Raw genomic sequence first — 10,503 nt, 5'->3', positions numbered from 1 at the left:
GAAATAAGGCATGCGCATACTGTTTGGTGGGGTTTTGTTATAACGCATGAAAAAAAATGCTGCATAACACTGTAGGATATCATGCACTTATGACATGACACTTCAAGTTTTAATGAAGTGTGTAACTGTGTAATCAAAAGTAGAGTCAAGCGCATCCATCATTCCCCAATAAGCCGACAGTAATATGTAAAATCTTCTGCGGACTTTAAGATGCCCTTTAAGATCCCTATCGGGCTGCTCAGCCAATGACACACAACCTGTTCGGCCAGGCGACTCAAACATTGGAGAACCGTAGAGCAGAAGGAGACAGAGACGCGCCTGCGGGTGTGAGCCTGGGAAGCACGGGGATAACACAGTCGGTTCTCCTATTCGTTCTGTCCCTTCCAAAACGGACCTGCTCCCCGATATTTCACACCTTTCCACCTCTCGATTCTCAGTTTGCGAGTAACGTGAAAACGCCGGTAACGGCAGGTCTGTCACGTGCATCACTGCTCAGGAAGCCATTCGTTTTGGCGTTTCAGCAGGCGCAGATTGAAATTTGAGGACAAAATGAGTGGTGGCGTATATGGCGGAGGTAAGATTACTGTCATTCCCATGGCGACATCTCTCCACACCCGATATTTTCAGGATACATAAAACAGGAATGTGCGCCATGAATACATAAAATTACACATGGTACACAAATAAGCAATGTATAAAAGCACATTTGGCGCTCGTTCAAATTCACACGCGACCGGTAAAGAGAAACGTCAGGTGACACGAGATGTGGGTGGCTAGTTAATTGATCCAAATGTCAATTTAATGATCTCTTGATAATTCTCTCTCTCTCTCTCTCTCTCTTTATCTGTCTATCTCTGTGTCTTTACTCATCTTCCCATCTTTCTTCCAGATGAAGTAGGAGCATTGGTATTTGATATTGGCTCTTTCTCCACCAGAGCAGGATATGCTGGAGAGGACTGTCCTAAAGTGAGCCTACTCATAGGCCTATATGTATTTCTCTGTCTTGCCCCCCATTTATTTGTGAGATAACACATAGTTGGTGAGTTGACTAGTGGATGGCACCAATGATTATGATATGCTACAAATCATTTTCTGCAGGCAGATTTTCCCACCTCCCTGGGTGTACATGTTGAAGAGGAGGGGTCTGGAGAGATGGGGACTGAGCAAGAGACCGCAGCTGGGAGAACCTTCTACCTGGACACAACTGCTCTTCATGTTCCTCGAGCTGGGGTGGAGCTGATATCGCCATTAAAAAACGGCATGAGTATGATTGACTTACACATCCGCAAACAACACACACATGTCAACACATCCCCGTAAACAAGCAAACAGCATAACACCACGGAGTCACTGCAAAAATGAGAAAGGAAAAATCACATTATGTGCAATGTTACACAGAAAGGTGAACAGCTCTCTGTCTGTTTGTCTGTCTCTCTCTGTCCATCTCTCCCTCTCTGTCTGTCTGTCTGTCTCTCTCTCTCTCTCTCTCTTTCTGTCTCTCTCTCTCTCTTTCTGTGTGTGTCTCTCTCTCTGTCTTATCTCTTAGTTGAGGATTGGGAGGCATTTCAGGCCATAGTGGATCATGTCTACTGTAAACATATTAAATCAGAGCCAAGTCTGCATCCTGTTCTAATGTCTGAGGCACCGGTAAGTTTGTACACACTCCCATTCTTTCTGTCTCTCTCTCGCTCTCTCTCTCTCTCACACACACACACACACACTCCTATGACAATTTTTAAAGATTACCGATACTAAACCCCCACCCCCCCTCACTCTATCTCTTTCTCTCTTGCATTTTGCATGTTGCGCATCTGTGCGTGTGATGCAGTGGAACTCGCGGGCTAAGAGGGAGAAGTTGACTGAGCTGATGTTTGAGCATTACAACATCCCTGCTTTCTTCCTCTGCAAGACTGCTGTTCTTACAGCGTATCCAATCACACCCTGTTACACTGGGAACACTATCCAAAATACAGCTATCAAAAAGCTCATTATATTCGGTGAAAGACTTAAAGCCAAGGAGATACACACAATCACAGTTCTTCCCAAGGAATTATCCAGCACCAAACTATGGACCAAGAAATGTTATCCAATCTCAAACAAGGACCAGGATGCAATAAGATAATTTTTTTTTCGTCCAAGAGTGCTTTCCAGTCACAAACTATGGATCAAGGTGTGTTATTCAACCACAAAATCATTTTAAAGGGGAGTTATTAGATAAGGGGAATGACAGTGTAATTACTCGCCAGTTTATTTTAGTCCCACGAGAAATTAGTTTGAGGTTTCCATGGTAACATGTAGCCTTAACTTGACTGGTTTTAGCTTTGCTAATGGTCGTGCGACAGGTCTAGTGCTAGACAGTGGAGCAACACACACCACAGCCATTCCTGTGCATGATGGGTACGTCCTGCAGCAAGGTAAATAACACCACAGAAATGTATTAGCACAACCATAGCATGATTCAGTCCTGACTGTAATAACATACCATTTTAAAAATATTTCATTGTTTGTATCACAGTTATGCGAACCCATACTTCTCATTGGTTGGCCAAGTTCAAATGCAAATTTGTATTTTGCTACATTTTTTCATTCATGTGGTTTTTTTTTCAGGAGCTTATTGTTTGTATTATAAGGACTGTGACTGTGTGAAATGTTTTATCCACCTGTGTTCTAATGTGAAAAAAATGATCATATGACAACATCCAGAATCTGCATTCACTGTATTTTGGCTTCACTCTGTTCTTGGTTTATAATCTATTGCTTGTTTCAAGTGTGCTTTGCAGTGCTGTGTGATTTTCTTTGCCGTTTTCACTGTCTGTGTTGTGTTGGCTTTGTTTATGTTATCTGAATTACATCTGTGTTGTGTGGAAAATGTTATTCTGTGTATGTATTGTGGTGAAATTTTACTGGATGATTTTAGACTATGCTGTACCACAACTATACATGCTTTGTCTGAGGAGTCATGACTATGGTGTGCTAACTGTGTCCTTTTCCCACTGTGCTGAGCTGACTTTGTATCGACTGTGTTCATAATGCCTGTGTTGTGTACTGTATCTGTAGTGTGTTGACAGTATGTTCTGAGCTAATCATTTTTGTGACTGTGCTGTGTTGGTTGTGTACAGGTATAGTGAAGTCTCCTTTGGCGGGTGACTTTATCACCATGCAGTGCAGAGAGCTGTTTCAAGAGATGAATATTGATATCATTCCACCGTACATGATCGCCTCTAAGGTAAACTTTCTGTTTTTACTCTTAATCTCCTAGAGCATTGCCTGCTACATACACCCCCACATTCCCATATCCATACATTTTCTCGTTTCATAAAACCCGGTAATAATACTCTAAATCCTTCTCTTTGTAGGAGCTGGTGAGAGAAGGTGCCCCTCCAAATTGGACTAAGAAAGACAAACTGCCTCCTGTCACCAAGTCCTGGCACACCTACATGTGCAATGTAAGGGCGATTTCGTGACCAGAGACATCAGTGCCATTTAACATGCAATGTACTCACTGTAATGCTCTGATGCATTCAGATTGACATTGTAACTTCTTCCACCTGCTCCTGTTTTCACTTTCTCATTTTCATCCTTCAACCTACTTTTTCTCCCCTTCCCTCAGGAAGTGATACAGGACTTCCAGGCATCTGTTCTCCAGGTGTCTGACTCCCCATATGATGAACAGTATGTGAAAATGTTCTCCTGCCCTCTTTTTGTCTCTCTCTCTCTCTCTCCCTCACTGACACACACACACACACACACACACACTTCTTCTAACCTGTTTATTCACTGGGACAAACTGGAACTGTATCCCTGCCTTGGCACAGGGTAGCAGCCCAGATGCCTACTCTTCACTATGAGATGCCCAGTGGTTACACCACTGATTATGGAGCTGAGAGACTACGTATCCCAGAAGGCCTCTTTGACCCATCTAACGTAAAGGTGGAAGTTCTCTCTATAACTCCTATGTGTGCATTTGTGTAATAATGCGGTGCTGTTTGTTTTTACCTGCTGGTCCTAAGTTTTCAGTTGTCAGTTTGAGCTGTGTGGATTTCAAGCTGAAAAATGCAGCAATGAGCCAAGAATGATCAACTCCATGGAAATGTCCCTGTCCTGACTTTACTTGACTTTAATCCCCATATTATTGATATGTTTAGTGTTATAACAAATTAATACTTCATTGTTGATAAATCGCTAGCTAGCTTTAACCACCAACCTTTAAAAATGCCTTTAAAATGACAGCATTGAATATATCTCTTTGTCATCTTGTCAAGCTTTGAACAAGCCAAACTGTACTGGACCAGTGTGAAATCAAATTAAACCTCATCAGCTCAATAGAGAATAACTCTGCACTGCAGCAAAAACGATACCAGGCTATGTGTTACCAGATGTGACTTCTTATTTAATTAGTTCTCTTCATCTCAGCAGACCACAGTTAAGACCACAGATACAGAATGTTGCTGCAAATCTGTGTAGTTCTCTGGAACTGTGGAATGTTTATCATACGTGAATATATTAACAGTTATAAAACCAACCTTAAAGTTCTCAAGGTTCATAATGCCACAAGGCTTTTTAGTTTGTTGTCCAAACACAAGTCTGCACAAACACACTGTTCTACGGGTGTATGGCCCGCAGAGCCACTTCTAAGAGCAATGCATAAAGAGGACAAAAAACAAAAACATTGAAAAATTGCCCACCATCAGTCTCATGCTGCAGGATTCTGTGGTGTTTGTTCTCTTTTAGGGTAAGTGTTAAATGTATGAGCTTTTGCTCCTTTGAATGTAGTAAGATATACCTGTGTGTCTTTAGGGTCTTTCTGGTAATACCATGCTAGGGGTGGGACACGTGGTCACTACCAGTATCGGCATGTGTGACATCGACATTCGTCCAGTGAGTAAACACATCCCCATCTGACCAAACATTTAGTCCCTGAGTTACTGGATGAGAGAGAATACATACAAAATGTTGTGGGCAGTTATGTACACTACTATGTTTTTGAAAATGGTGGAATGTTTGTTGTTTGAAAGACTGGGCGTTAATTTCAGTGTGTATTTGCATGTTTAACTTTCAAATGTGTTTATTTGCATGTTTAACTGCTTTTCTTTATCTGTGTGGGTGTCTTAGGGTCTGTACAGCAGTGTAATTGTTACAGGGGGCAACACTTTGCTGCAAGGTTTTACTGAGAGACTTAATAGAGAACTGTCACAGAAAGCACCACCAGTAAGAACATACCCAAAAACACACCCACAAGCACAAACAATAGTACCTTGCTTGTCTTTCAGGAGCATACAGAGCCTCTAAATTCAGTAGACTGCATGTTTCACACTCCTCAGCGTGGACTTAAGTTTTAGATGTATTGTTTTCAAATACCTATCATTAGCTTTCAAAGTCTAAATTAGCTACTTAGCTATCCAACCTATATTTTTCAGCTTTAACCTAATTAACTTAATCTCCTTACCGTTCAGTCGTTAACTGCATATAACTAATCCCCTCTCTCTCCCTCTCCCTCTCTCTCTCCCTCTCTTTCTCTCTCTCTCTCTCTCCCCTCTCTCTCCCTCCCTCACTCTCTTAGAGTATGAGGCTAAAGCTAATTGCAAGTAACAGCTCTATGGAGCGCCGTTTCAGCCCTTGGATTGGAGGGTCTATATTGGCTTCACTGGTGAGTAAAGATAATCCACCCATTTACTAATACTGAAATTGCCTTAAACAGCTTACACACAGCTTCAAAACCTCCAACACTGATCCTCACACTTCTTTGTCAGTGTGTTACAAAGATTCTCTCATTGATTCTCTCTCTCTCTCTCCCTCTCTCTCTCTCTCTCTCGCTTTCCATTCTTTCTCTCGCACTTCAGGGCACCTTCCAACAAATGTGGATCTCCAAACAAGAGTATGAGGAGGGAGGCAAGCAGAGTGTGGAGAGGAAATGTCCCTGAAACAGCATACAAACACACACACACACACACACACACACACACACACACACACATAGACACACACACACACACACACATACATACATACACATACCTAAGCACAAACATATGTATACAATGTAATTTGTCCTGTTTGTCACATGCTCATGTTGCAGGACAATAATGCTCTTGGGTATTTTCTCAGCTGCATTTTACATACAGACAGACAAGCAAACACACACACAACTCATAAAAAACTTGATTTTAACATAACCATGTTGACCTGTTGTTACTTATGAAAATAACTTTTTCGGGCTCATAGTTTGCGCCCCCTATTGGTGACTGTGTCACAGAGATCAAGAATATGAAATATGTCATGAGTCTTTTAATGTCCAAAATTAAAAGCTACTCAACAAACATACGGTTCTGAAAAAAATAGGCGAGAGGTAATTTTGTTGTATACATAGTCATTAATATGAGATGAATCACATTCCATGGTCATCTGTGCTGACAAATAAAGTTAATGATAATTCACCTTGCTCACATTTATTTAATGGTTGACGTCTTCATTGCAGAATCTACTGTCTTGTATTCTGGAACAAAACATACTGAATCAGTAATATTGAAATTACCATACTTCTATTTCTCGAGTTAGGAACTTCTGAAAAGGTCGTAACATTAATTAAAGTATATAAAACAGCGATTGGTCTATACGTTTTTCTTGAACATTTTCACCAGTATTCTTTTCCTCAGTCCACACTTTATAAGTTCGTCTTCAGGACAAATATGTAAACGATTGGATTTGAAGACAATTACCCATAGGTCAAGAAATAAAAAGAAGAAATAATTACTTAAATAGCATTCATACAGAAGAACAGTATAATTTATGTTAGCCATTTGACTAAGCATTTGGTTACGAGCAGCAGTTGGGCTACCACATTTAGTACATTACATTACTCTATGTAGAGCTGCCCCAAAAGTTCTGTCCTCAGATTTGTCTACGTATGTGTTAAGCGATTGCATTATCTGGCGTGAAAACTGCCCTTGGCATCACGGTCTTTGATGACGTACCATGTTAATGTTGGAGTGTGCCGTTCCTGCGGCGGAGGTCGCCAGACAGTGCGAACGAGACTTCATCGAACAAGATAACAGACCCGACGTAGGCGCCGCGAGATAAGCGTTGTTTAAAGACTGGTCAAGCGGACTAGACAACACACAACGGCAACAACTAAGACAGGTACCACGGTAAGCCTACAAATGTATCCATTTATATTTTAAGAAAGTCATACATATATTCTGCTATTTTTGTGTGCGGGGACACGTGGTGATGCCAAAAAAAAACAAAAACAAACAAACAAACAAAAAAACATAGTTAGGGGGATCTCCTAGATGTCAAAATATTAACTGTTGTTCATTGCTGTATTTTACTAAAGATCATTTACTTATTTTGCCCATTGAATCAGAATATATTTTGTACTTGTCCCTCCACTGATATTTTCCTGAGCAAAAGCTACGCATACTTGTTTTTCTGTAATTCAGCTGTCTCACATATTTTAAATCTCTTTACAGGATATTTTGACTGTCCTGCTAGGCCTACATTGTGATTGGATGGGTTTGACTCTGTGTCGTTGGCTGTTTAAAAGCCACAGTGTGAAGAGGAATACTCCTTCACCACCATCATCATGCTCTCCCTCGCTCTACCAAGCGATAGCTGTCACTCCATCCTTGCGCCTCGCTGTCCTACTGGATTCACCCTCTGTTCCCCTCAGTGATCCACGGTCACAATGGAGTCCCTTTCATATGTCTCCAAACATGCATGTTTGTGATTCGGGGTCTGGCGTCTGTCGAACTCGTGTGGAACAGAGCAGCGATGCAGCAAGGGGTGCAGTGGGAGTGAAATCAGGGCTACATGTGTGGGAGATACTTTGGGAGCCAGGGCAACGTGGCACCCATGCCCTCATAGGTGTGTCTACGAAACACTGCCCGTTACAGATGTCAGGTTACACCGCTCTTGTGGGCGCGGACGCACAAACCTGGGGATGGGAACTTTCGTCCAATCAGCTGTGGCATAGTGGATGGCAGGTGGGACAGTATCCTGTGGGTGATGAGACATGGCAGGGTCCTCTGAAGGTTCCAGAACGTGTGTTGGTAGTTGTGGATGTGGATGCAGGCATGTTGGGTTATGCTGTGAACAGTTCGTTCCTAGGCGTGGCCTTTAGGGGTCTCCCAAGAGGAGAGGAGCTTTACCCCGCTGTCAGTTGTGTTTGGGGCGGAGCACGTGTACGCCTGCGCTACCTCAGTGGCATGGGCCGTAAGTATGTCAATAACTCTCAGGAAATAATTCAGCAAAGAAAAACATGTTTCCGTCTTTCATCTCCCCCTCTTTAATCTGTTTCCTCTCCTTTTCATTACATATACATTTATTCGTTCAGCAGACACTTTTATCCAAAGCAACTTCCAAGTTAGACAGTTTATTTGAGCTCAGTTAAACAGATTTATATTGTATTAAGTAACACAACAGAAGGAGAGTTTCAGTGCTATTTGCCCCTTTCTTTAGGATACGTGCAGTTGATTTTCAGTCAAATCTCTGTCCAGTCTGTTCACTCACTGATTTTAATTCTGTCTCCCTCTGCAGGTGATCCTCCTTCCCTGTTGTCTTTGTGCCGTCTGTCTGTCCGTCAGACAATGGGGACGGACAGACAGACTCAGACAGACAGGCTACCACTTCCTCGCGCTCTACAGCACCACCTGCTGGCCAAGTACTGACCTCTGACCTCATACACGGAGCATTACATTGGCTGACTCAGTTGCATTAAAAGAGCGATAATAGGAGATACTGTATTTAAATCAGATATGTTGGTTTATTTATTTCACCATGAAGTTGCATTATTTATGTATGTATCTACAGTATTTGTTCATCCCTAAATTATTTTGTTTGTTATTTATTTACTTTATTTTTAAAATATTTTTATGATTCTGTTTCTGTTTGGGAGAGACCACACAGTAATGTGGACAACAGCATTTATTTATATTAATTTAAAGAACTGGTAACACTGACCTTGTGATGAAAGTTTCAAAGCAAATACATGATCTAAAGTTATGTGAGGGTTACTGTGTATGTAGGCTGTCATTATTTGGTGTTAACTTAATACTTAGTTGTTCTAACAGGCTCTAATAATACTTTTCAAAGATAACACATCACTTCTACAAACCAAGGTAGCTAGCAAAAGTATATACAGGTCACTGTGTGAATAAAACATTCTGGACTGTGTAAGTTAAATTCTCTATTCAATAAAAAAAATGTCTATAATGTTTTTAGGGATAAATGTCCTGAGATAGTTGAAGGATGGAATATTAGACTAACAAAAATTTCTGTAATTAACTAATAAATGCTTTTTAGAGTTTGGACCAACTTACATATTACTGACTGTAATAGACCACATATCCCTTAGTTCAAGGCCCCAGATTCAAATACTACCAGTCTAAACACAATAACAGACTACTCACACAGATCTACAACATTCCTTTATTCATCTTAGACAGACACACTCAATGACAGCACATCTCAACAGAATGGGAATTTTACAAAATTCTACAATCCTTACATATAATACCACTCACTCATTATCTAAGCCGCTTATCCTGATTAGGGTCGCGGGGGGTGCTGGAGCCTATCCCAGCGCTCATAGGGCGAAAGGCGGGGAAACACCCTGGACAGGTCACCAGTCCATCGCAACATATAGTAACATAATAACAATAATTATATTGGGCTTTGAGAATAGAACATTGCACCTGTTAAAACAATATCTTTGAATTAAAATTAAATAACACCATTAAACCTACTGGTGAGAGAATAATCATTTAGAAAATGTTCTGTTTAACATTAAATTCAATATTAAATTCAATATTCATATATATACAACACAGATATATTTTTATAAATATATACATTGCCTGCAAATCCCAGGAAGCAGCTTTATTACCACAGAACCACGATTCAGTACGGATCCTCTGTGCGTTGTTTATGGCAGTACGTAGCAGAAGCTTGTCCCACTTCACTGTGACAATTTTATAGCTGCATTTATTGGTTTGTGAAAAAGAGCACAGGAGTGTTTTGGACAGTATCCTTCTTTTCCATTTGCTCTCCTTCTGTCGTGTCACTTTTATATCTCTGACAGGCACAGAGATGAACACCTGCATCAACAACAAAACAGCAGCTTATTTAGGTACCAGTCTCAGCACATCTTAAAACTGTAGGATCTGTGTAGATTAAAGGTAAGGATCTGTGTAGAGTACAGGAAAGGACTGGGTAGAGATTAAAGGTTTGTGTATATCAGGGTTAAAATTCTGTGTAGATTGAGGGTAAAGATGTGGGGTAAGGGTAAAGATCTGTGTAGATTAACTGTAGAAATCTGTGCAGATCAAGGGTAAAGATCTGTGTAGTTTAACAGTAGAAATCTGTGTAGATCAAGAGTAAAGATCGGTGTAGTTTAAAGGTAAATAATGTGTAATTTATGGATTTATGGAAAGATTTGTGTAAGTTATGGATAAAGATTTGTATAATTATAAATTACTCCACCTCCACTGTTACTTCCTTTTACTC

At 40.8% G+C, this 10,503-nt stretch overlaps 3 protein-coding genes across 3 annotated transcripts in view; 2 read left to right on the top strand and 1 right to left on the bottom strand.

Moving 5' to 3' along the window:
- Window positions 1–549: 549 nt before the first annotated feature.
- actl6b (actin-like 6B) lies at window positions 550–5,921 on the top strand. The gene is made up of 14 exons (XM_030776001.1): window positions 550–574; window positions 890–966; window positions 1,099–1,264; window positions 1,547–1,647; window positions 1,829–1,926; window positions 2,320–2,414; window positions 3,120–3,226; window positions 3,357–3,446; window positions 3,611–3,672; window positions 3,816–3,930; window positions 4,798–4,878; window positions 5,113–5,208; window positions 5,561–5,647; window positions 5,841–5,921. Exons 1-14 carry the CDS (start codon window positions 550–552, stop codon window positions 5,919–5,921), a joined length of 1,281 nt encoding a protein of 426 aa, XP_030631861.1.
- Window positions 5,922–6,972: 1,051 nt separating this feature from the next.
- On the top strand, window positions 6,973–8,666 carry LOC115812481 (SPRY domain-containing SOCS box protein 2). Its single transcript, XM_030774961.1, has 3 exons — window positions 6,973–7,059; window positions 7,470–8,211; window positions 8,536–8,666. The coding sequence occupies exons 1-3, from the start codon at window positions 6,973–6,975 to the stop codon at window positions 8,664–8,666; spliced, it is 960 nt and encodes a 319-aa protein (XP_030630821.1).
- Window positions 8,667–10,487: 1,821 nt separating this feature from the next.
- The window catches only part of LOC115812480 (retinal guanylyl cyclase 2-like), a 7,388-nt gene continuing 7,372 nt past the window's right edge, over window positions 10,488–10,503 (bottom strand). Inside the window, exon 18 of the mRNA XM_030774960.1 lies at window positions 10,488–10,503. This exon is cut by the window's right edge and continues 69 nt beyond it. Coding sequence (XP_030630820.1) covers window positions 10,488–10,503 — 16 coding nt within the window.

The sequence above is a fragment of the Chanos chanos genome, chromosome 5 (genome assembly GCF_902362185.1).
Source record: "Chanos chanos chromosome 5, fChaCha1.1, whole genome shotgun sequence".
NCBI classification, from domain to species: domain Eukaryota; kingdom Metazoa; phylum Chordata; class Actinopteri; order Gonorynchiformes; family Chanidae; genus Chanos; species Chanos chanos.
Note: the sequence above shows the minus strand (reverse complement) of the source record. Positions and strands in the feature narration are given on the sequence as shown.